Source organism: Aquarana catesbeiana, linkage group LG05 (assembly GCF_042186555.1).
Source record: "Aquarana catesbeiana isolate 2022-GZ linkage group LG05, ASM4218655v1, whole genome shotgun sequence".
In the NCBI taxonomy this organism is placed as follows: Eukaryota; Metazoa; Chordata; class Amphibia; order Anura; family Ranidae; genus Aquarana; species Aquarana catesbeiana.
The window spans coordinates 537,336,374-537,363,077 of NC_133328.1; the positions used below are offsets into that span (position 1 = coordinate 537,336,374).

A 26,704-nucleotide genomic window follows, 5' to 3' on the forward strand; every position below is an offset into this window, starting at 1 on the left:
TATAGTTCTACAGAGCGGTCTCACTGTTATAGACTGTGTACAACCAGGCCTCAAAGTTTGCCTTCTACATAATATAGAGTGTCCAGTTGCACCTTTCATAGAAGAAGCAGTTTGCACGTGTTTCACACAACCAAGTTCACAGTTCATCTACCACCCTTATCTTATTTTAACATTTGTCCACTCACTGGATTACAAATACTGCAGTATAATAAAGCTAGCTGAAGAAAGAAGATCAAAGACTTTACCATTCACTATAAAGCACTTATTACTTCTCTTACACACACTCTGAGGACTGCAGTGCAACTTAGGGGGAGCCCTTAAGTATATGTACTGTATTGCCCTGATATATAATACTGGATAGTGTGCTGCAGATTAGGAGTGTGTTTGCGTGGCTGCATCGGGAGTGGGAAAGTGCCCAGTGTCAAGGTTTTACCACCCTGAGCATCAGTCCCACTTCGAGACATGCTCGCATGCATTACTCATGTGATCTTTGAGTCTGAATACTTACATGCACCTCGATTATTATTGTTTTAACCTTGCGTATCAGAATCATTATTGTATTTTATATTCTAAACCAGTTTCCAGTAAACTTATTGTGTGGTTAAAGTACAAATGGTGTGAGACGTTGTCTATTCCTATAGCAGGTGGGGTGGAGTGTTTTTCTGAAAGGAACAACTCTCACTAACACTTCTTGGTAACACTTCTTATTACAACATGGAACCTGAGGTGCTAGAGGATCTGGAGAGTCGGGGTAGCCAGTGGGGTATGAAGTCAATTAGCAGGGGTACCACTACAAACCCCCTCACACTACTGAAACAAGAACGTAGAAAAGCTGAAAGGGCATGGAGAAGAAATCCTACCAAGGAAAACCATACAAAATACAAAATACTCACTGTGAAATACCACAAAGCAATCTTCCAAGCCAAAAAAGAACATTTTTCAAACACCATCTCAACTGCTTTAAACCGACCGCGGGAACTCTTCAAAATAGTCGCCCAATCAATGAACCCTACCTGAAAAAAACAACTCACCCAAAGCAAGAAGAGGATGTCGACACGAACATCATAAAACCACCAGATCTCTCTTTAACACCAATCTCAACTGACACGACTAGAAACATTATGAGAAGTCTTCGAGACAGCACATCTTCAAATGACATAATTCCCACTAAACTCCTGAAAGAGTGTTCCGACATTCTGGCCCCTACGATAACACACCTCATAAATCAGTCATTCAAAGAGGGGATTGTGCCAACCACCCTCAAGCAAGGTATCATCAAACCCCTACTAAAGAAACCCAATCTCGACCCTAAGGACCCGAACTGCCGAAGACCAATAACAAGCCTCAACACCATCTCCAAGATCATGGAGAAAGCGGTAGTACAACAGCTACAGCGCCACTTGGACACACACCAACTCCTGGATCCTCTGCAATCAGGCTTTCGCTCAGGGCATGGCACAGAAACAGCACTTCTCAAAATATGGGATGGTGCCCTCGAAGCAGCAGATGACGGAGAATCATGTCTCCTGGTACTACTAGACCTCAGTGCAGCATTTGACACAGTGGACCACAACACTCTACTCACCCGCCTCACAGAGGTAGCAGGAGTCACAGACCCTGGTCTAAAATGGTTTGCATCCTTCTTAGAGAATTGCTCTCAGATAGTGAAACTAGGAGCATTCACCTCTGAAACCCACACAATCTCCTGTGGAGTCCTGCAGGGTTCACCCTTATCACCGGTCCTATTCAACATCTACATCCGCCCACTCCTCAAAATCATCAGAAAATCGGACCTCTCCTTCCACTCATACGCTGATGACACCCAACTGTACCTTCGCATCACCGGACAAAAAGACCACCATCAACAACTAGAAAAATGCCTCACTATGATAGATGACTGGATGACCATTACCTCCCTCAAACTCAACAGTTCAAAAACAGAACTTCTTCTCCTACACGCTAACCAAAATGCCAAAAACAAGACTCTGTGGACACCTCCCACCATCTTAGGACAGACCATCTCTCCAAGCACCAAAGTTAAGAGTCTCGGAGTTATCTTTGACTCAGAAATGACAATGGATGCACAAATAGGATCGGTTGTCAGTGGATCCCACCATCTCCTTCGCCTGTTACGTAGACTTATCCCCTTCATCCCAGAGGAGGACAAAGCAGCAGTAGTTGGAACAATCATCAATTCCCGACTCGATTACGCTAACTTGCTCTATATAGGATTACCCCAATATCAGCTTGCGCGCTTACAACTCATCCAAAACGCGGCGGAAAGACTGTTAACAGGAAAAAAAACCCTGGGAGTCAATCTCCCCATCCCTGAGGAGCCTACACTGGCTAACCGTAAAGAATCGGATCACATTCAAGACCCTCTGCCTCACCCACAAATGCATACAAGGAAACGCGCCTCAATACCTTCGAGAGAAAATAAAGCACTACACACCCAATCGCAATCTCCGATCATCTAACCAAAACCTCCTTCTCATTCCCAAATACCGCTACAAAGCAAAGGGAGAACGAAGGTTCACAGTCCAAGGACCTCGACTATGGAACGCACTTCCGCTCCACATCCGCATGAAAGAAAACCATCTGGTTTTCAGGAAAAAACTCAAGACCTTCCTCTCCTAGAAGCTGACAACACCAACGCATTAGCGCCTTGAGGTGATTTAGTTCGCATTTGCAGCGCTCTATAAATATTTCATTCATTCATTCATTCACAAATGGAGGTCCCACCGAGATATCCCATCTGGAATGCTCAATACATATGCTTATGTGCTAGCTGCATTAGTTTCCTTTTTGAGGGGCTTTTTTCCCCTCTGTTTTCACCTGGCCATCTGGCCAGTAACACACCTCCTGTATTAGACAGCCCCCCACTCTGAATGAAGGAGCACATTCAGATACACTAACAAATTGAAGACAAACTCCAGCTCACACTGCAGGTACAGCAACAGTTTTTTTTTTCTTTTATGAAAGGTTTTACATTAAGACCCCTTTCACACTGAGCCTCCCCAGGGTGTCAGCGGTAAAGCAGCGCTATTTTTAGCGTAGTTTTAGCTGCGCTATTCGGCCGCTAGCAGGGCGCTTTTAACCCCCCACTAGAGGGCGAAAAAAGGTTAAATCCACCCGCAAAATGCTGCTGCAGCGGCGTTTTGCCAGCGGTATGGCAGCGCTGCCCTATTGATTTCAATGAGCAGAAGCGGTGTATTCACTGCTCCTCCACCGCTGCAAAGAAGCTGCTGGCAGGACTTTTTGTGACGCCCTGCCAGCGCAGCGCCCCAGTGTGAAAGCACTCAGGCTTTCACACTGGGATTGCAGCTGAGGCTTTTTTCAGGCCCTTTACAGGTGCTATTTTTAGTGCTAAAGTGCCTGAAAAATGGCTCAGTGTGAAAGGGGTCTTATAAATAAAAGCTTATCATTGTAAGAACCCCTGTCAGTGGTAAATGATTTGTCCCATCCTTCTAACTGCTACATTTTGCAAGAAAGCTTACTGGCCATCAAGCAAAAATAAAGAAAACCTAAAAAAAAAAAAAAAAAATTGACCTATTACATCTAAGCATTTTAACGGTTCAGTACGTTCAGTACTTTCTTTTATCCATACATACATACATACATCCATGTGTGCAATTCATTTTAGTTTGAAAACAAACTCTGACAAATTTCTGGTTATTCTGAGATTCGGTTGTATCAGAATACCTGAATGAAATAGTAACAAATATATTTGAAATTTATTTGATTTCATTTTGTATTCAAATTTTTGGAACAATTCAAATTTGGATCGGTAAAAAAATGATCGACCGATTCAAATTCTGTAGGAAGAATAGTTGGTTGTTAAGGAACGGGCCGGGAAGCCAGCCGTCGCATCCTTAACAACTGATGACTCATCAGTTGATGAATCAAACAGCACGGGGTTCCCCTCCAATCAATACCAGGCCCTTCGGGTCTGGTCTGGATTTTAAGGGGAACCCCATGCCAAAATAAAATAACAGCACAGGGCCCTCGCCAAAGTCCATACAGACCCTTATCCAAGCATGCAGTCTGGCAGGCCAGGCAGGGGGCTTCCATGTATTTTCTTTATATAAATTTCAAGAAAGAAAATATTTTGTTATTCCTATTATAAAGTCATTTCAACTTTAATGTCTGGTGTTAGGTTACCTTCCATAACATGAGAATTGCTATGTAGAGAAAAGTAATTTATATTTGAAAAGAATTCAAATCCAATGCAGGTGTTATAAACTATATAGTGTAAGACCCTAGCTAAGCATCTCATTATATTTACATTGTTGGTTTGAAGCCATAAAATACCTTGAGTTGTAATGGTTCAGGATCTGAATTTGAAGTTGAATTTAAAGTTGAATTATTTGAAGGGTTCCCAGGTACCATAGCACTCATTATCAGCAGAGTGAGGGGAATAAGTCCCAGTGAGTAGATTGAAAGGTTAATTAGATGTGCCTTAAATCCATAAGATCTCCTAAAACACAAAAAAGTAAAAAAAAAAAAAAATGAGCTAAGTTATAATACAAATTGACTAGAACTGCTAAGCCTGTGCTAATAGAATCCAGTGGGGGCAAAATAAATAGTATCCCTCCTGAGCTTGCAAATTTCAAGTGATGATTTGCAAACACACTGTATGAGACAATCAGGTAACTAAACCTTTTCAGGTTTCTACTGTTGTCTGTGTCCCCGCTGGCAGTATTCACAATCTCTGTTTGTCCTGTGGACAATTGTCATTAGAACAGAAAGTGATGCTGCAGGCAACATTTTTACAGTTTTCACAAAAACAATAGGTGAGGGGAAATCTTCCATGGGGACATCTGTTTAAGTGAGAAGTGGATTTCCCCTCATTTTAGAAAGATTTTTTCTCATTTCTTTTTGTGACTAAAGCTGGCTATACATTACTCCACCAACAAACAAAAAATAAAAAACACAAAGACTTCTACACACACTAAAGAGTTAAACTACAAAAAGAATTTATTGCAAACACATACATTACTCCAGCCAGCTGAATGAAAAAAACTGAGCTGGTTTCCCCATCCACACATTTGAGATGGATAGGGAAATCCTTCCCACTGTGTCTTTGTATTCTCCCACAGCCTGAACACACTGATCTGCACTGCAGCCTTTTGGCTGCATGCACTGAATGAGTGGAGATTTTCCAACAAGCCCATTCATGGAAAATCGATCAAAAGATTGCATGGATCAAAATTCAGCCGGTTCCTGCTGAACCAGACAAATTTAGATCCATGTATGGCCAGCTTTAGATATAGAACGCAAAGTAAAATCTACTTAAAGGGACAAAGAAAAAAAACAAACCTGGCAAAGACTTTAAAACATCCCCAGCTCTTCAAAGATAAAAAAGTTTGACTTTAGATATACTTTAAAGTAAACTTTGCATCAGAACATGCAAGTGTAGCCCCCTGTTCCTAAAATTGGGGCTATAGTGTAAATGTATTTTTTGGCTGAGCTGTTTACAGCTCAGATTTGATTGTATAGTTTATTTGGTTCTGCTCTTAACTGAGTTGTGCATTTCTCACTGTTGCCAGTGGGTGTCACTGGTACCACAGGCCAGTATGAGAATTACAACTAGGTTGAGCTATGTAATGAATATTCTTTTCCAGAACAGCCCAGTAGGAGGTTCCTGGCTGCTGTGCATTCTGGGAAGGGGATATTTATTGAGCAGAGCCATGTGCTTTTCTCTTCTTTTACCTCGGGGCCCTCCTGACCTGAGGATGTGTTGCTGCAAGTTCTGCAAGTCCCTGTTCTGATGATTGTACTCTGTTTTCTTTGCACCATTTGCTCCATCTTTTCTATATTTTGGTTTCATCAAAAAACGATTAATGTACCTGTATTATACGTACCATTTCATAGTTAAATATTCTTTACAAACTGGGTGGGAAAGGAGTTCGACACGGTTGTGTTGCACCATGGCCTGTGAAAAATAAAAAACTGCATGACAAGTGGAAAAATAGATGGGGTTTTGTCATTTAGATAATGCTTTTATTTATATAAAGATTAGAGTAACTAACAGTGGTCCATTATGTAGATGTTCCCAGAAACCCCAATTGCTGAGTACCCTTGTAGATATCAACTTTCCAGCTCTGAAGACAAATGACAGGTTCACTTTGATTCATTATTTTAGAGACTGGTGTCCACATACCCAGATAGCAAGCAATAGTGCTGCAAGTTTAAAAATGACTTGCTAAGCTACTGCTAGACTTGCCAGGCTTCACAAGTTTGTTGCACAATTGCAGCAAGTCTGCATTGCATGACTCCAGATAAAATGTATTTGCAAAAACTCTGCAAGTTCTGGTTCAGTTATGTTGTGCAATAGTCATCCCACCACAGGGGTCACTGTGGCTGAATTTTCATGCTGTGGACTTGCAGAGCTCTTGCTGTAGACTCACCACTGCAACTTTGCTCTTGCTAGAGACTTGCCATGCAAATTTGCTACAATTTGGAAATGTGCCAACTAGAACTTGTGCTTCAAGTGCTCTGCAAGTGTACAACTTGCCAGTGAAAATGTGCAGCAGGTTAACAGACTTACAATTCAACACTGCCACAAATTTGTGACAAGTTATCCTTGCTATCTGGGTAGCCACTTCAGATGTGAAGGCTAAGGTCTAAGGTTAGTGCTGTGTTCAACTGAAATATGTGTTTAACACTATAGAATACACACTATAGAAGTTGAAGAAAAATTCTGAAAAATATTATATTTCGATCTAAACTAACTACAACTGTACAGCACTGTACACAGATTAGAACATAAAGAATCATGTGAACGAATAAATCAATGCAACTAATGAAAGATAAATAATTGCATAAGTAACTAAATCATAAAAGTACAGTAATTGATCGGTAGGTACATAAACATATCTACAAGTTTCACAATATCACTAACTGCATATACAGTTGTTTTTAATGGGTACTAACATTCAAAAATGCATTGCAGAAAGTTATGTTCAAAGACCCTCCCATGCAAAAATCCCCTGCTTGCTCATATATTGTGTGTCTATAGAAGGAACTGCTGTGAACATATACATCGGTTTCCAGTACCTGTATTGATTCTGTGTCCATCGTTGGATCAGATTGCACATCTTGTAATGGCTAATAGCATTCATGGTGCCACATATATGGGCAACAGGAAGACTTTGGAGATTATTGTAGGCCAGGAATAGATACTGAACATTACATCTAGATAGAAAAGCACCTAATGCAAATGCAGACATGCTGCTTCTTTATTAATTAATTCTGTGTATTGACCTGCAGGTCTCTTGTAAGATATGATCATGGTTTGTTTTCAGCGAATCCATGTTTATTTTCATCTCTTTTATCCATTTACATGCAGTTTTAACCCTAAAAATCCACTAGACCTCTAATAATTAAGTTACCTTATGCAAAAGCTAGTGTTAACCATAGATCACTATCACTCTATCATGCTTTCTTCCACAAATGTTTGTATTTAAAGTCACATTAAACTCAACCTATGTGCTTCAATTATTTCTAAAATATCAAGTATACCATGTTTTTTTTTGTTGTTGTTTGTCTAACAAGTCTCCTACCATTGTTTTCAGGCTTATTTTTTGTCCCTGTGCATGCTCCCTATCTCTTTGCCCTTTGTGTACTACAATTTCCATAGAGCTGAATAAATCTGTAGGTAGATGTGTACTACATCTCAAAGGTGAGCCAGAAAGGATGGCTATGTTCACATACATAAAGAGGGCATGGAGAACAAACCCAGCCACCCTAGAACAGAAAGTCTGAGAGAATAGCAGAAAAAAGCTTGTATTTGAGATATGAAACAAAGGAAGAGAGAGAGAGAGAGACTAGACATTCTACTTATATTTAAACATATTAAATATATTTATTTTATAAAATAATGTTAGTTTAGTGTCACTTTAAAGGATGATATACCGTATATTATAACTCTGTATGAATGTCGAGTAGTAGTATAATGCTTTTACCAATAGCAACCTATTCTATTTGTGCTTTAACAGTTTTATTCTAGAATTATGATGGTATTCACTTGCTGAGAGCTTTCAGCTTTTTTATTAGTATACTTTTATTGCAAAGATGGTTTTTACATGGAAACAATGCATTAATGTAATCCTGTAATAGGAGAAATAAAGAGGCTGCCATTACTTACATCTTATAAGGTACTGAAATTAAAGAATCAGGATAGAAGCTGGGAAACTAGCACTAGAGGAGGTCTGGAATTGCAGCTTGCACATTTCCCTTAAGACAGTTTTTCGTAAGAGGATGTGTGCATATCAGATAATAAACTCCCATTGCATGATTTCAATTTATCTAAGAAATGAAGTCTTACTACATTTAATGGACTTAATATATTAAAGGAATAGAGACAGTTCGTGAAGCACTCATAATACTTGGATTATACACCAATCAGCCATAACATTATCACCACCCACCTAATATTGAGTTGGTTCCCCTTTTGTTGTCAAAACAGCCCTGACCCATTGAGGCATGGACTCCACTAGACCTCTGAAGGTATGCTGTGGTATCTGGAACCAAACCATCAGTAGCAGATTCTTTAAGTCCTGTAAGTTGTGAGGTGGGGCCTCCATTGAGTTACTCTCTCTTGGTATATTTCTATATCCAAGTCCTCCCCTCCTTTTCAACCGGATTGGATTGAGATCTGAAGAATTTGGATGCCAAGTCAACACCTCAAACTTCTTGATATGTTCCTCAAACCATTCTTGAACCATTTTTGCAGGGCTTATTATCCTGCTGAAAGAGGCCACTGCCATTAGGGAATACCATTTCCCTGGATGGGGTGTACTTGGTTAGCAACAATGTTTATGTAGATGGTGTTAAGTAACATCCACATAAACAGCAGGACCCAAAATTTACCAGCAGAACATTGCCAAAAGCATCACACTTTCTCTGTTAGCTTGCCTTCTTCCCATAGTGCCTCCTGGTGCCATACCTTCCCCAGGTTAGCGACACACATGCACCCGGCCATCCACCTAATGTAAAAGAAAACATGATTCGTCAGACCAGGTGACCTTCTTATATTGCTCTGTGGTCCAGTTCTGATTCTCGTGTGCCCATTGTAGGCAATTTTGGTTGTAGACAGGGGTCAGCATTGGCACCCTGACCAGTCTGTGGCTGTGCAGTCCTATACACAACAAACTGCAGTGTCTATTTTCTCTGTTTTCAACACGTTTACTTCAGGGGCAGCATGTTTACTTGTTACCTAATATATCCCACCAACTTTCAGATGCCATTGTAATAAGATAATCAATGTTATCTGCTTAACCTGTCACTGATCATAAAATGATGGCTGTTTGGTGTACATCTGATTGGTGTCTAGCCCTCTCTCCTGTACTGAGCACTCTTTTCCTAGCAATTTTATACATCCGGATATCATGCTCAGACCCTGTGATGTAAATATATGTAATTTGCTATTATAATGCATCAACATATCTTACATTTAATGTGGTCAGAGGCTCATATACAATGCCTTTTGTCCTTTCGCTTGCCTTCTTGAAGTGCAGGGGACATTGTAGATATCGAAAGTTGTATTCAATCTAATGAAAAATAAATCATCACATTTCAATATTATTATAACTATCAAGGGATATGGATTGGTGTCTTATACAGTACATACAGTATCATGTAACTTACAAAGAAATTTGGACTCTTCTTGTCCCCAGGTGATTCAGTCATACATCTGTCTAAGAGAAACTGAAAGGTAAACAAATGAATAGATTCCATTATTATTATTATATTGGGTTTATATAATGCCAACAGTTTGCGCAGCACTTTACAACATGAGGGCAGACAGTACAGTTACAATACAATAGGAACCAGAGGGCCCTACTCATTAGAGCTTACAATCTAGGAGAGAGGGACAAGTAAAAAAAGGTAATAGTTGTGGGGGGATGAGCTGAGAAAAAAAAAAGTACAGTTGTTAGGTGGCATCTCTGAAGATAAAGGTTTTCAGGGATCGTCTACAAGTGGACAGAGTAGGAAATAGTTAGACAGACTGAGGTAGGGATTTCCATAGGATGGAAGGATATATACAGTACTTCAATAATATATACAGATATTATTTCATACTTTTTCCAAAACTATGCAGGATCATTTTAATACAGTAATTCTATAGACCATTAAAGCCATCAGCCTAGAGCTGTGATATTTCTCACAGAAACGTTGTATACATTGGGTCAGGAGTATCCTTCTAGTCAGAGGCTGAGCCTCAACTGCATTTGAACCCTAACCCAAGCAGCACTTCAGAGGTTATAAACTTGCATTTGTCTGTAATGTCTAACACAATACAAACATCTGTCCTTCCACATATGCATTGCACTATGCTTGTGAAAATAGCTTAATATCCAACAGGTGCAATAAATAAAATTAATTATAAAGTCTTATAGTTTGGTTTCTTTTAGAAAGCAGCCACAGCCTAAAGCCGGGTGGGTACACACGGGCCTAATGTCGGGAGACAACTGCAGGTTAAAAAAAAAAAAAGTCTGACATTTGGCCCATGTGTATGTTGGTCTGTCCAACAGAAGTCAGCTGTTTGTCTGGCTTCTGTCGGACGTGCATGCTGGATCAGCCAATGGCAGAGAACGTAGATCAGAGTGTTCTGGTTGGGGCCGCCCCCCTGTCAGAACACAACAGCTCAGCGGGGGGGTTCGCTGAACTAACCTTGCATAGTTAGTACAGCGGCTCTGACTGGAGCTGTCAGGTTTTTTTTTTCGTGCAACCTGCTGGGTTGCACGAAAAAAAAAAAAACTGTTAGTGTATACCCGGATTTAGCAGAAAAGCTTGTTCTTGCCAGTATGCTATAGAGAAGGACCCCTTCTCACTAGGTGGAAGCAGTTGTCTCCCTGCAGAGGTCCGGCGTGCCTCCTGGTAAGTCATAGAAAGAGCTTTCCAATCAGCAGGGAGCGCAAGCGTTGCTGAATTGTAAAGCTATAGGTATAGCTCACCAGGGGGCGTTCAGACTTCTACAGAGAGATTATTGCCACTGCCAAACAATTTGTATAAAGTTTTCCAAGATTAAAATACAAACAATACTTACTTTAAAGCTTTCTGGGAGGTGATAAACCATTTCAAGTATAGGGCACTTGTAGTTAGAAGTTTCTGAAAATGTTACAAGTGCCTCCTCCCACCTGTAATATAATTAATGAAAGTAGAGATCTTCATAAGAGGAAAATGAAAGATAATATAGTATTGCATATTATAGACTTCAGTTTAGTTTAGTGAACTCAGTGATAGGAGCAATTAAATTCTAACTAATATATTACATTTTTAAAGGTTTCTTAAATTACTCTTTGCATATAGAGCCCTTCAGACCCCTTACTGGTACACCTTCTGGTGAAATGTCACAGGGTGTTGGGGATCTCACTTCTTAATATTCTGGTCCCCTTCAATCACCAAAGTTCAGTACATTTATTCTTGGTGCTGAGAGTCTAGCACTGACAGTTTTTGACACAAAGCTCCAGCAACAAAGAGCTAGTATACTGTATCTCCTACACAAAAGCACGTGTAGCGCTGGTAGATTTTTCAATCTACCGCTTGTATGTAAATTTAGTGGGTCGTCTGTGCTGTACATAGTTCAGATTCAATTCACTGTTAGATTGGCCTCTGTTCCAGTTTGCCTGTATTGCGTGCAGTTCCGCATTCTGCCTGTGGGTGTCCTTGTCACCATGGGTCGGTGTTGGAAAGCAACAAGCTGAAGTATTTGAGTGCTCTTCTCTCCCGTAGACAACTCGGCGGAGGTGGTCCTCCGGGTTGCATTCTGGGAGAGAGTATTTATGGGACAGATGCCATGTTTCTGGGAGCTTTACCTTGTGGCCCTCCTGGCCTAGAGGCATGTGTTAGTGAGTTCTACCTCGCAGCCCTCCGGTCTGGAGGGTTGCTTTGCGGCAGCCGTGCGGGTAGGCCCACAAGCCTGTCTGGGGCCTGCTATCGCTGGGATGGTCCTGTGCTGTCTGTCCTGTGGGAAGAAGCCGGACAATCGGGAAGATCCAGGGGAGGACCCATCTTAGAAGAGACCATGCAAGGCTGATCTTAAGAAGGGCCTGGTGACTCGATTGGAGGATGTATCTTAAACTACTCTACTGCACAAGTAGTGCCGGGTCAGCTTAAAGGTTCTGGTACTGTGTTTGCTGTTCATCGAAAACTACTACATCCTGTGGCAGAGGATCATACAGTTTTATTTCACTCAAGTCTGTGGCAGAGACTTTTTTTTTGTTCGTGCTACGTTCCAGCTGCTAGGTTAGTGAGACAGACCTATCCGGGCGGGCAAAGATTAAATCCTGAACGGAGGATATATTCACCCTTGAGATTTAAATTCCTTCATGCTACATCAAGAAAAGGTATTTGAACTTCCCTGCAACTCTTCTCCTACCTCTTTCCTGCTACTTCTTCTACTTATCTTCCATTAAAGCATTGGAAAATTACTAAAGTGACTGTTGCCTATATTATCTGATAACGAGCTTAACGAGGATCCTAGACCCGGTGTTGGTGAAACCACAGGTAAAAAGGTGACGGAAACAGCCCGCAATAAATCAGCAGCTCCACAGGGAGTTAGTGCTACACACGCCCTAACACTTTTGTACCTTTAAATGTTACATGTGACTAGGGATGAGCTGAGCACCCCCCCCGCACCAGAACTTGTGAACAGGCAAAAAATTTGTTCGAACACGCGAACACTGTAAAGTCTATGGAACACGAACATGAAAAATCAAAAGTGCTCATTTTAAAGGCTTATATGCATGTTATTGCCAAAAAAGTGGGGACCTGGGTCCTGCCCCAAGGGACATGTATCAATGCAAAAAAAAGTATTAAAAACTGATGGTTTTTCAGGAGCAATGATTTTAATAATGCTTAAAGTGAAACAATAAAAATGAAATATTCCTTTAAATATCGTGTCTGGGGGGTCCCCTTAGTCTGCCTGTAAAGTAGCGCATAAATAGGCGCATAAAGGGGGCGGGGTCACCCGTTTACATCAGGTGGCCCCGCCCTCGGCTATATAATAGCGTAATTACGTCGGGTGGCCCCGCCCTCAGCTATGTAATTGCTGTCAAAGCAAAAAGGCTGCAGTTGCGGGGACGCCTCTCATCGAGGCGGAGTTTTTCCGTTTTTTTTTTCTCGGTTCGTCTGCATTGTGATTGAAGATGGGTGGACATCGTGGGACTTTTTTTTTTTAATAAAGGACTTGTCCCAAACTGTCTACTGTCATTTTTACTTTTTTGATACTTTTTTTGGTGAATGTGTAGGTGTACAATATACCCGATACCCATTCACATAGGAGGGCAGGATCTGGGGGTACCCTTGTTAAAGAGACTTCCAGATTCCGATAAGCCCCCCGCCCGCAGACCCCCACAACCACTGGGCAAGGGTTGTGGGGAAGAGACCCTTGTTCCCATCAATGTGTGGACAAGGTGTTTTGGGGGGGCGCTCTCTCGTCCCCCCTTTCCTGCGGCCTGCCAGGTTGTGTGTTCGGGTAAGGGTCTGATATGGATTTTGGGGGCTCCCACGCCATTTTTTTTTTTTTACATTTTGGCATGGGGTTTCCCTTAAAATCCATACCAATGATTTTTATCTATATTGCCGGCAATATATTACAGCCGCAAGCAGTTTTAAATGACATTTTTTCCTTTACAAATGTCATTTTGCGGCTCTCATTCATAAAACTATGTACGTCTAAGTAAGCAGCCTAATATAGTGTGGGGCGTGGACTCAGCCCCCTGAGCCATGATTGGCCAAAGGCACCATGCCTTTGGCCAATCGTGGCTGTCCCAGCAGAGCGTGCTGTTATTGGCCAAAGCATGCAGGTCAGGTGCATGCTTTGGCCAATCAGCAGCTGTCAATGCACTGCGATCTCACTGCGAACTCCCCATAATGTTCTAAATTTGGCAAACGGTGAACACCCGATGTTCGAGTCAAACTTACGTTTGACTCGAACATTAGGCTCATCCCTACATGCGACCTAACCATGAGCCCTTAACACTTAAACTGGTAATAAAGTCTAATGCTAACTATTCTTAATTCATGTGATTTTGCAGTTCCAGCTCCCTTGTGTAAGGGAATGCTTGACAACAGCTGTGAATCCAATAAAGCCATAACATCATCCATAGGCTCCCATGGACCAGCCATTGTCTGTGCTCTCTCCCCTGCAGCAGCCACTGACTGACACAGGAGGGCGACAGCTGAAGGATCACGTGACTGGACTGAAGCAGATTAGAAATAGTTAAGGATCTTTTTTATAAAGAGTATGCAAGATAGGTAGTAGGCAGGAAACATTTTTTAGAATAGTTTGTATTAGCCTTAACTTTTTATTTAAAGCTCAACTCCTTCCAAAACGTTTAATTTCATTTTAGATTAAGCGGATAAGAGTTAGAGCCTCTGTCAGGCCTTTGCTGCTTCTGTCAGAAAGATACAAAAAACAACGATTTTATTGTTGTCCATGCTACTCTGTTTTAATGATAGCACTTAACCCTTACCCTGCTTCTTAAAGTGCAACTCCACCAAAAAGGGGATGTTCAGCTTTAAGTCCGCCTCCCTTCCTCCCCTGCCAAATTGATTTTAGGCAATTGGAAAACATGCCATCAATCAAGGACTAATCAACACAAAGGTTGGGAGGGGGGGCAGAAGGATACAGAGGGGTAGCAAGGCACAGTACAGGTGGGGGGGATGGGAGAGCACAGTACAGAGGGAGCAAGAGAATACAGTACAGGCAAGACAGGGGGTATGGGTGGGCAGGAGGGCACAGTAAAGGAGGGTAGAAAATCATGATACAGGAGGGACAGTAGGCCACAGTACACCGGGGGCAGGAGAGCACAGTATGGGGGGGGGGGGCAGGAGGGGGCAGGAGTGCACAGTACAAGGGTGGAAAGAGGGGGAAGCAGTGTACAGTACAGGGGTCAGGAGGACACAGTATTGGGGGTAAGAGGACATAGTACGGGGAGGCAGGCAGTTACAGTACAAGGAGGTAAGAGGACACAGTAAGGAGGGCACACTATAGGGGGCAGTAACGTATAATACAGATATAGTCCCCTCAAGCAGAGCAGTGAAGCTGCTGTCACAGATCTTACAATACCTGTTCTGGTAGGCTGTCACTGGGCTAAATCTATAATCTAGAATGACATATTAATTGCTCTGTGCAAAACCACTGGATAGAGCAGGTAAGTATAACATGTTTGTTATTTGTAAACAAAAAAAACAAGACTTTAATATCACATGAGAGAATCCCTGCAGTGGAGCATCTTACTACTACTGCTGCTTGTGTGGGCAGGATGTGTACTTCTCTTATCCCTGCTGGCCCTCCTCTTCTATTCATCTCATGTGATCAGAACAGTACACATCCCACCCACACAAGCAGCAGCAGGTAAAATGTTAAGCCTCAGGCGTTCTTCCTTAACCCCTGCATAGCGCTGGAAGGGCACCAGAAACTATAGGAGGAAAGTAGTGGGGGAGATGTCATTCCGATTGTAGATTTAGCCCACTGGCATGCTGCTGTTGTACCTGCAGCCCAGATTCTAGGACGCTGCATGGGACAATGCATATCCAGAATAGTTGGCAGGTATGATGTAATGCAAGATTATCATGGGACCCCATGGACCTGGAACCCATGGGCAGTGCCCAGGGCTTCTCATGCATTAGGACATGCCCTAAGAACTGGCCAAGAATCTGCTGTATCCAAAGGCTTTTTTAAGCTGCTGCAGCAATTTCCAAGCATCTCTAGGTACCTGAACTTCAAATCTGCAACAGTATTATTTTTTTTTCTACAGTCTCCCTAATACCTAATTTTGTTCTAAAACAGTCACCCCTAAAATCTAAGCCTAATGCCGCGTACACACGGTCGGACTTTCCGGCATACTTGGTCCGGCGGACCAGAGTGTGCCGGACAATCCGCCCGTGTGTGGGCGGCGGCGGACTTTTCCGGCGGACTTCTTCCCAAAAGCCCGCCGGACCTAGATTTTAAACATGTTTGAAATCTTTCCGTCGGACTCAGTTTCGGGCGGAAAGTCCGCTCGTGTGTGTGCTGGTCCGACGGAAAGCCCGCTCGTGTGTGTGCTGGTCCGACAGACCAGATGCGACACGAGGGGATGGTATTGCATCTCGCGCTCGCTGCAATAGGAAAAACAAATCTTCCTATTGCGGCGAGCGCGGGGCATACCAGGCCCTTAGGTCTGGTATGGATTATAAAGGGGAACCCCGCTACGCCGAAAAAACGGCGTGGGGTCCCCCTAAAATCCATACCAGACCCCGATCCGAGCACGCAGCCTGGCCGGTCAGGAAAGGGGGTGGGGACGAGCGAGCGCCCCCCCCCCTCCTGAACCGTACCAGGCCGCATGCCCTCAACATGGGGGGTGGGTGCTTTGGGGGAGGGGGGCGCCCTGCGCCCCCCCCCCCCAAAGCACCTTGTCCCCATGTTGATGAGGACAAGGGCCTCTTCCCGACAACCCTGGCCGTTGGTTGTCGGGGTCTGCGGGCGGGGGCTTATCGGAATCTGGGAGCCCCCTTTAATAAGGGGGCCCCCAGATCCCGGCCCCCCACCCTATGTAAATGAGTATGGGGTACATGGTACCCCTACCCATTTACCTAGGAAAAAAGTGTAAGTAATAAAACACACCACACAGGTTTTTAAAATATTTTATTAAACAGCTCCGGGGGGGGATCTTCCTCCGGCTTCGGGGGTCCCTCCGCTTCATCTTCTCCCGGCGTCCGGTTGGTTCTTCTCCGCTCTCCGGCCTCTTCTCCCGGTGTCGCAGGTCTTCGGCCGGCCCCTCCGCTCTCTTCATGTAGCTCTATTGCGAGCGGAGGTCCGGACTTCTGGGCTTCTTGGCTTCTTGGCTTGGCTTGGCTTCTCTTCTCTTCCCCCAGATGTTGACACGACGCTCTCTCCGGCTGGACTGGTTTCTGAGGGCTGCGTTGTGACTTATATAGGCGGAGACCCCGCCCCCATATGATGTCACAGTCCCTGGGCATGCTGGGACTGTGACGTTTTAGGGGGCGTGGTCGGGGGGCGTGGTCGACCACGCCCCCTAAAACGTCACAGTCCCAGCATGCCCAGGGACTGTGACATCATATGGGGGCGGGGTCTCCGCCTATATAAGTCACAACGCAGCCCTCAGAAACCAGTCCAGCCGGAGAGAGCGTCGTGTCAACATCTGGGGGAAGAGAAGAGAAGCCAAGCCAAGCCAAGAAGCCAAGAAGCCAAGAAGCCCAGAAGTCCGGACCTCCGCTCGCAATAGAGCTACATGAAGAGAGCGGAGGGGCCGGCCGAAGACCTGCGACACCGGGAGAAGAGGCCGGAGAGCGGAGAAGAACCAACCGGACGCCGGGAGAAGATGAAGCGGAGGGACCCCCGAAGCCGGAAGAAGACCCCCGAAGCCGGAGGAAGATCCCCCCCGGAGCTGTTTAATAAAATATTTTAAAAACCTGTGTAGTGTGTTTTATTACTTACACTTTTTTCCTAGGTAAATGGGTAGGGGTACCATGTACCCCATACTCATTTACATAGGGTGGGGGGCCGGGATCTGGGGGCCCCCTTATTAAAGGGGGCTCCCAGATTCCGATAAGCCCCCGCCCGCAGACCCCGACAACCAACGGCCAGGGTTGTCGGGAAGAGGCCCTTGTCCTCATCAACATGGGGACAAGGTGCTTTGGGGGGGGGGGGCGCAGGGCGCCCCCCTCCCCCAAAGCACCCACCCCCCATGTTGAGGGCATGCGGCCTGGTACGGTTCAGGAGGGGGGGGGGCGCTCGCTCGTCCCCACCCCCTTTCCTGACCGGCCAGGCTGCGTGCTCGGATCGGGGTCTGGTATGGATTTTAGGGGGACCCCACGCCGTTTTTTCGGCGTAGCGGGGTTCCCCTTTATAATCCATACCAGACCTAAGGGCCTGGTATGCCCCGCGACGGGGCTCGCAAGGTGTCAATCTAGCCGATAAAAGCGGCAAGATTGACATCCTTTTCTAGTCCCGTCGCACCTGAGAAAATGAACGGACTTGTCCGTGTGTGGGCAAGTCCGTTCATTCTGAAAGTCCGCCGGAACTCCGGCGAAAGTCCGTCGGAAAGACGGGCGGACTTAGCCCGCCGGAAAATCCCGGCGTGTGTGGGCAAGTCCGTTCGTTTTAAAGTCCGGCGCACCTGGCGGACAAAGTCCGTCGGAAAGTGTGCCGGACCAAGTAGGATAGAAAGTCCGCTCGTGTGTACGCGGCATAACAGCCTAATGCTAATCCAACTTCTAAACTAAGTCTCAATCACTGTTAACCTCTACATACTTATCCCAAATGTGCTTTGATAGCTCACCTGTACTTAAAGTACAGAACCTCAGTGCCATAAGCATGCAACATAGAGGTCCTGGTACCAAAACACACTAACCTGCTAAAAATGTAATCCCTCTTTTGGTCTTGTTCACTGGTGATTAGATCAAAAAGGGGCACCCAGGTGAACAGAGGGTCCAAAAGCACACCTTCACCGGTTATGTAAACGCCAGATTGCACGTAGCCTCCTGGCAAAGTGAATTTTACTTAATTGTTTCAAACATGGAATCACGTGCAGGGCAATTTAAAAAAAATAGGAACTTCTTCACCAGACTAGATCTATGAAGCAAATTTTGCTTGAGTTCTCTTCACTAGATTTGCCTCTATAAATAAGACTTTCTAAAAAGAGGACACCTCCCTCATTGGTCAAAATAAATAACATCCTTACTGTCCACAGATATATAACAGTCTTAGTTGTGTTCTAGCTATTTATACCAGTTTATAAATTTGTTCTGTTTAAATAAAAGTGCAGCACTAGGGCAAAAAGTGCAATTCATGCAAATCACACAACACATGTGATGTGCATACATCCAAAAATGGTATAATAAAGTGCAATTGTGCAATAATTGATACAGTTTGAAATTAAATAAATGATAACATATGTGCAATGTAATATCACAAGTGCAAACAATGTGCAAACAAAAAGAAAAAGAAAAGTTCATATGCAGCCGATTTTCATCAGAAGGAGTCCCATGAGGAGGGGGTGTATTGAAAATGATGATCAAATCCTTGGCAGCGTGATACCCATCACCACAAATAAAATGAAGGATTACTAGAAAGCCAGCGACCCCCATTATTCAAGGAGGTCACAAAGCGCTTTGTTGGATCTGTGATCCACAGAAAAGATGTCCCGACGTCTCTTCCCAGTAGCCTCAGAAGATACACACCAGGAACTTCACAGCTGATCAGGGTGTGGTGTTTTAGAAAAGCCTCAGAGCCGGAGTATATCGAGAGACAAAATGATCCACGTAATATAACCCCTTCCCGCCGAGCATATGCAGATGTGCGTACACGGCTTTCAGGGGTTATACCGGGTTGATGCCCGCAGCTGCAGACATCATCCCGGTACTGTTTTTTAGAGCCGGCAATCGGCTTTCCAAGTATAACAACCGATGTGGCTAAAAGCCGCTCGACTGTTATACCGGAGGAGCGGGAGGGGACGTCCCCTCCTCCCGCCGCCTTCTGCCACTCTTACCGATCACCAATCTGCCACCTCCGGCGGATACTGACAGTCTGGAACGAAGCCGTAAGCGGCTTTGTTCCAGCCTCCTAATTGTAAACGCGGAAGCGAAGTCATGACGTCACTTCCCGTTTACTCGGCCGCCGGTTTTAAAAAAATATACAGTATTCAGGATCGCCGAAAACGGCGATCTGAATACTGTGAAGTGCAAAGGAGGGATCGGGGGTCTTTTGGATCCCCGATCCCTCCATAAAGAGTACCTGTCACCACCTATTACTGTCACAAGGGATGTTTACATTCCTTGTGACAGCAATAAAAGTGATCAAAAAAAAATTTTTTTTAAACACAATTTATAAATATAAAAATAAATAAGAAAATTTTTTTTTTTAAACGCCCCCATACCCGCGAGCTCGCGCAGCAAAGAAGTCGTGCCCGAATACGGAAGTCGTGCCCGCATATGTTAACGGTGTTCAAATCACACATGTGAGGTATCGCAGTGATTGTCAGAGCGAGAGCAATAATTCTAGCACTAGACCTTCTCTGTAACTCTAATCTGGTAACCGAAAAATTTAAAACGTAGCCTATGGAGATTTTTAGGTACCGTAGTTTGTCGCCATTCCACGAGTGCGTGCAGTTATAAAGCATGACATGTTTGGTATCTATTTACTCGGCGTAACATCATCTTTCACATTATACAAAAATATTGAGCTAACTTTACTGTTTGTTTTTTTTTAATTCACGAAAGTGTCCCTTTTCCCAAAAAGTTGCGTTTAAAACACCACTGCATAAATACCGTGTAATAAAAAATATTGCAACAATCACCATTTTATTCTCTAGATTCTCTGCTAAAAAAATATATATAATATTTGGGGGCTCTAAGCAATTTTCTAGCAAAAAATACGGATTTTAACTTGTAAACTCCAAATGTCAAAAATAGGCTTAGTCATGAAAGGGATAATATTGTTTACTCTTTGCAGTTTATTTACAGCAGTGCATATACACAGGATAGCAAAAGGTCAAGCAGAGAGCATGTCTCAATGCATACAATCAAAACACTTCCTTTAAATTCCAGACAGCGATTGCATATGCTCAGTAGCGTGTGTACATATCCATACTGAGGATCGTTTCGTCATAAATGACATCATCATTGATGATCAAATGATGATGTCATTTATGACAAAACGATCCTCAGTATGGATATGTACACACGCTACTGAGCATATGCAATCGCTGTCTGGAATTTAAAGAAAGTTTTAAGGAAGTGTTTTTATTTTATGCATTGAGACATGCTCTCTGCTTGAACTTTTGCTACCCTGTGTATATGCACTGCTGCAAATAAACTGCAAAGAGGAGACAATATTATACTATGTGGATCATTTTGTCTCTCGATATACTTCAGCTCTGAGCCTTTTCTAAAACACCACACCCTGATCAGCTGTGAAGTTTCTGGTGTGCATCTTCTGAGGCTACTGGGGAGAGACGTCAGGACATCTTTTCCGTGGATCACAGATCCAACAAAGCGCTTTGTGACCTCCTTGAATAAGGGAAGTCTGGCTTTTTGGTAAGCCTTCATTGTATTTGTGGTGATGGGTATCACGCTGCCAAGCATTTTATTCATCATTTTCAATACACCCCCTCTTCATGGGACTCCTTCTGATGAAAATCTGGTGCATATAAACTTTTCTTTTTTGTTTGCACGTATGTTATGATTTATTTCATTTCCAACTGTATCAATTATTGCACAATTGCACGTTATTATACCATTTTTGGATGTATGCACATCACATGTGTTGTGTGATTCGCATGAATTGCACTTTTTGCCCTAGCGCTGCGCTTTTATTTAAACATTTTTCTTTGTGCCTAATATCTGGGCTATAGTGCTCAGCTGCTGGCTATTTTATGTACTAAGCGCAGATATCTCTTTGCACTTGTTCACGATTTATCAATTTGTTCTAGCTATTTATATCAGTTAGTTGTGTGTTGTATTATTCATTTTCCAAAGAAAAGGTTATGTAGCATACATTTTGTTAATATTGTGACAGTGGACTATTTACTCCTGTTTCCAAATACAATATAGCTTCCTTTTTTAACTTACCTTTCGCTCTGGATTATAGCGTATACTACATCCTTCTTCCCGCCACGTATAGCCTCATGAATGAAGGATGCATTGTTTGCATTTAAAGTGATGGCTGCCCCACTTTCAAGCAATAGGGCAACTCCTTTGGCGTGTCCTTCTTTAGCAGCCAGGTGAAGTGCGGTGTTCTAAAATCAAGAATGTATAATGTTAGTAACCTAGTCTCCCTTTTTCTGGCTTCTGCAAAAAGGTGGTAGATTAACGATGTGCAGTAAACCATAGCAATAAATCATTCACTGATCTGACTGCAATAAACAATAATTTGCACATAATCATTGGATTTTAGGCTGGGCTTATTAAACATTCAGGTATAAATTGCAGTCTGGTTTTCCAATAACATGATAACAGCTGGGTGTCATCTTTTATTACTATCATCAACTTACGTTGGGGAAGACCTGGATGTAGCAAGCCATTTAAACAATTACGTCTGTTCAGTCTTCTCAGAAATAAAGTGCATTAACAATAACAAGTTGGGGAACCATATTGGTTCTACTACTAATGGTTCATTTTTAGGATTTCTGGAGATAGAGGTAGCAGAGGAACTGGCTCGGTTAAAGCTTATAAAAAGCAATTGGCCCTAATGATATTCATCCCAAAGTTGTAAGAGAACTTTGAGGTATACAGTTGTGGGACTATAAACAGATCTTTTTAATCAATCTCTACTAACATGTCTGGTGGACAGCTAATACTGTACCTATCCACAAGAAGGGTAGCAAGGTAGAAGCTGGCAATTACAGGCCAGTGATTTTTAACATAAATTGTATTCAAATTAATGGAAACTCCTGAAAAGAAGGATCATTGATCACTTAAAAATACACAACTTGCTGAACCCAAAGCAGCATGGCTTTACTCAGGGCAGATTATGTCAGACTAATCCGTTTTTTTGACTACATTACCAATGTTTTGGACCATGGTGGTGCTGTGGACATAGCATATCTTGATTTCAGCAAAGCATTTGATACAGTTCCACATGATGATCTAATACAAAAGTTGTACAAGCCAGGACGTAACGCTTGGGTGGTTCAGTGGATATGCAGTTAGCTAAGGGATAGATACCAGAGCATAGTTGTAAATGGGGTTCACTCAGAACAGAGACCAGTCACTAGCAACGCTGTATCCTGGCCTAGGCCAACAAGGCCCAGGCCTAGGGCTGCACTTGGCAGGGGGGCAACACAGAAAGAGTCCCCTGAGAGGCAAATTAGTCTAGCGCCCCCATAAAGTGACCGCACTGCTTCCGGTATTCGGGCGGCTGGCATTCCGCAACTGTGGGGGGGCACAGCTTCTAATTTTGACTGTCCTATCATCCTGGACCACAAACCTTCCTCACTGTGCTATATGTTTTCTGCTGCACCATTGACTTAGTTATATCTTCTTAGTCCTCTCCATAAAATTATCAGAAATTTGTGCTTAAAGTAGAACTATAGGCAACACTTTTTTTTTCATTCTGGATAGAATAAGGAAGGGTTATAACCCCTGTATAATTATTTTTTACCATCCCTGTCCCATTGCAGAGATTTCCCTTCACTTCCTGCCCCATAGTCAAACAGGAAATGAGAGGAAATCTATGCAAATTAAGGGAATCCATTGCCCCCCCCCCCCCCCGCCCTCAGAACTAGTGTCCCCACTCGAAAATTTCAGGGCGAGTCTTAAACAGCAAGAGGTGTGGCCTTGACAGGAAGGGGGGGTCATATTTAAATTCGGGGGTCACGAGTTTAGTCAGGCCTAGGGCAGCACAAAACCTAAATACACTACTGGTACCACAAGGCTTTGTACTGGTTCCTGTTCTATTTACTCTCTATGTAAGTTATATAGCTAAAGGTTTGTTGGGCAAGGTGTCTTTTTGCTGATGACACAAAGGTTTGTAATAGGGTTGATATCCCTGGAGGTGTCTGTAACATGGAATATGATTTGTCATTGCTGGAAGATTGGTCAAGCAGTGGAAACTGCAGTTAAATGTTTCTAAATTTAAAATAATGCACCTAGAGAAAAAGAATCCCTTGGGAGAGTACAACATTGGCGAGGCGCATGTGCGGAGTTTCCCAAGATGGCCGCCTAGACACGGAGCTCTGCACCGTTCCGGCCCTTTGAACCCCGCTGCAGCCAACAGGGCCCTCAGATCGAGCCCACTCCACCGCCGATCGCTCGGGGACACCCTCAAGTATAACCTGATGTCAGGGTGCCCCGCCAGAAGGGATCTCACCAGACAGCTGGAATTGCCACTGCAGCAGCCCAGTTGGTCCAAGATGGTGGCCGCAGCTACACAAGGCACAGACCAGGGGACAGAGGAATCCATTGCAGATCAGGACGAGGTCCCAGCACCAGTCTCTACACAGGGGAATGCTATAGTGAGTACACCTCAATTGCCCTTACTTTCACTAGCTTCAACTGAATCCCTAATAGGCAGATCTATGGGAGACTTCCACCTAGACCCCATGAGTGACTTGCTGGCCACCGCAGATAACTCTGACATTGAGCACCGCACATCCCCTCACTCCCGTGCTGACCTGCCGGCTATGATGGTGGCTTTCTCAACCATGCTATCCAGGGGGCTGGCACAAACGGCAGCACAAATTACCTCTACGATACACACTGAACTTCAGCATTTAAGGGTGCAAATTGAACATATTGAGAAGAAAACTGATCAGTCAGCAGCCAGAATCAACCAAAACAGCCAGAATCCAAGATATTCAGGACCAGCTTGAAATGGCTTTCTTCAAAATTGACCACCTTGAGAATAGATCCCGCCGATACAACTTTAGAATCCAGGAATCTGTGAAAGATGTTCAATGGGCTGTCCGCTCCCTCCTCAAGAACCTCATTCCGGACATCACGGAGCACAGGTTGGAACTGGACAGGGCACACAGAGCACTACAACCTGTTAGGAAAGATGGCCTCCCCAGGGACATTATTGTCAAGCCCCACTTCTACACAGTGAAAGAAGAGGTGATGAAGACTGCACAGACGACCGACAAGCTCTCAATTCGAGACCACCAGATACAGATATTTGCTGATCTTTCCCCCTTCACTGTCCAAAAACGACGATCTCTGAAACCTTTGCTGCAGATCCTAATGCAAAAAGAAATGGGCCTTCCCCTTTCGCCTAAATTTCTCCCACCAGAATAAGCCCTATGGGTTTTCTTCCTTTGCTGAACATTTGCTGATCCACCTGGGACTAATCACTCAAGGGATACCACCGCCGACCACCAGCAGAGGACCCCCTTCTGCAAAACGTCCATCTCCGCCCAGTCCTCTAAGCAGCAGTCCAAAAGGTCTAAGGACTCTCGCCCTCCATAATGGACCGATCAACAACACTGGAAGTTCTTTTCTACTCAGCTCCCATTGGAACTGACCTTTTGAATCTTAGCGGATTCCATCCGAATCTACTGAAATGTTCACTCTAACCCCCACCAGGGAGGCCAGTTCACCACTTAATAGTTTATGGACAACTTTATCCTTTTCCAGTTTTACTGCTTTTTTTTCTTTAAATTTAATGTTTTCCCCGGTTCTTTTCAATGCGGCATAGCTCAACCAAATGCTGCAATGTTTTGAAATGTATTAAACCTTATAAGCTGACCAAGTAGTAAAAGTGGGCATTCTCAGCTGTTTTCCAGAGACAAACTGACTTCCCCAGGGTGAGGGAGAAACTCCACATCCTGGACCCAGAGGAAGAAGGGGACAGCCCCTTCCCCTCTCGATTTGTACAATCAAATATTATTTTAAAGATTGACTTAATCACCTCTATGTCTTCTATTCCTCTTTCTTCCCCCTCTCTCCCTCTCTCTTCATCCAGGTTTTACCAGAACTATGACTTTCCAGGAGAGTTTCTGGCTGCAACTCGCAAGCTCGAGAACCCAGGAACCTCGCAAACATATCGCCATCCCAGGTTGTCTTTCTTCTTGGGGTAAGCTACTGATTAACTTAGAGAATGTTCACTTCTCTGATCCATGTCTAATTTCACACCCACATTCCGTAAGCTAATGATTCTCTCCCACAACGACCAGGGCCTGAACTCCCCAATAAAATGGAGGAAACTGCTCCAACAGTACCACACTTTGAAGGCAGGCATAATTTTCCTCCACTTCCCTTCCTCCTATAACCACCATTCCTCCACCAAAATTTCTCCCACTTCTACCTAGCTAATGCTGAAAACAAAACTAGAGGGGTAGCGATAGGCTTCTCAAAAAAACTCAACTTCTCAATTTCTAAGGTTATTAGGGACCCAGAGGGCCAATACTTGCTGACCGAGGGAACCATAGATGGGGGTCTTATACTTTTTGTCTCATATTATGCCTCCAACAAGGATCAAGGAAAATTCTTCGAATCCATGCTATTAAAACTACGACCATTTTTTAAGGGAATGGTCGTGCTGGGCGGAGACTCAAACTTGCCATTTGATCTCTCCTTAGATAAATCCGGAGCAAAGAAACCTATAAATAGACGTCCCCCAAGAAAAAGTCTCAAAATAGCTCATCAACTAAACACTTTGGGCATGGTGGATATATGGAGGGAACTCAACCCATGCGCAAAAGACTACACTCACTATTCTGCCTCGCACCAGACCTATTCCAGGATAGACCACATCTTCTTACCAGCCTCCACAATCCCTCTTGCCATGATGTCCCAAATTAGGGACATGTCCCTATCGGACCACTCTATCATGTCACTGACAATAGGGTGCCCTTTAGGGGTAGAGAGACCCTAAAACCGCATCTCAATGAATCGCTATTGAGCAACCCAGTATACTGCACTTTACTTGAGAAATACCTGCAGGAATTCTGTAAAAACAATGACAATGGCTCAGTTTCCCCCTCGACACTTTGGGCGACCCATAAGATGGTAATGAGGGGGAAACTTATCCAGCTAGCCTCTAAATTAAAGCGGGAAAGAAGAGCGGACGTTCAAAAATTAACGGAAGAATTCCTTTCCAGAAGCAAATCACATAAACGCAACCCTACGTCGGATTCTCTATCCAAATTAGAGATAGCTCGGGTGAAACTCAATCTAGCCCTGACCACTTCAGCAGAAAAACATCTCTGCTTGACGGGTTTTATTAACAATCAAACAAGATAGGTGCCAAACTAGC

The 26,704-nt window shown here is 43.7% G+C and overlaps 1 protein-coding gene across 4 annotated transcripts in view; it reads right to left on the bottom strand.

Annotated features, from left to right (window-relative positions):
* The window catches only part of TRPA1 (transient receptor potential cation channel subfamily A member 1), a 321,861-nt gene that overhangs the window by 55,326 nt on the left and 239,831 nt on the right, over positions 1-26,704 (bottom strand). For all 4 annotated transcript variants that reach the window (XM_073631793.1, XM_073631794.1, XM_073631792.1 and 1 more), the window contains 6 exons: positions 21,583-21,749; positions 11,054-11,144; positions 9,652-9,711; positions 9,456-9,554; positions 5,865-5,935; positions 4,312-4,477 (listed from right to left, as the gene is read on the bottom strand). In XM_073631793.1, coding sequence (XP_073487894.1) covers positions 4,312-4,477; positions 5,865-5,935; positions 9,456-9,554; positions 9,652-9,711; positions 11,054-11,144; positions 21,583-21,749 — 654 coding nt within the window. The remainder of the gene's footprint in view (positions 1-4,311; positions 4,478-5,864; positions 5,936-9,455; positions 9,555-9,651; positions 9,712-11,053; positions 11,145-21,582; positions 21,750-26,704) is intronic.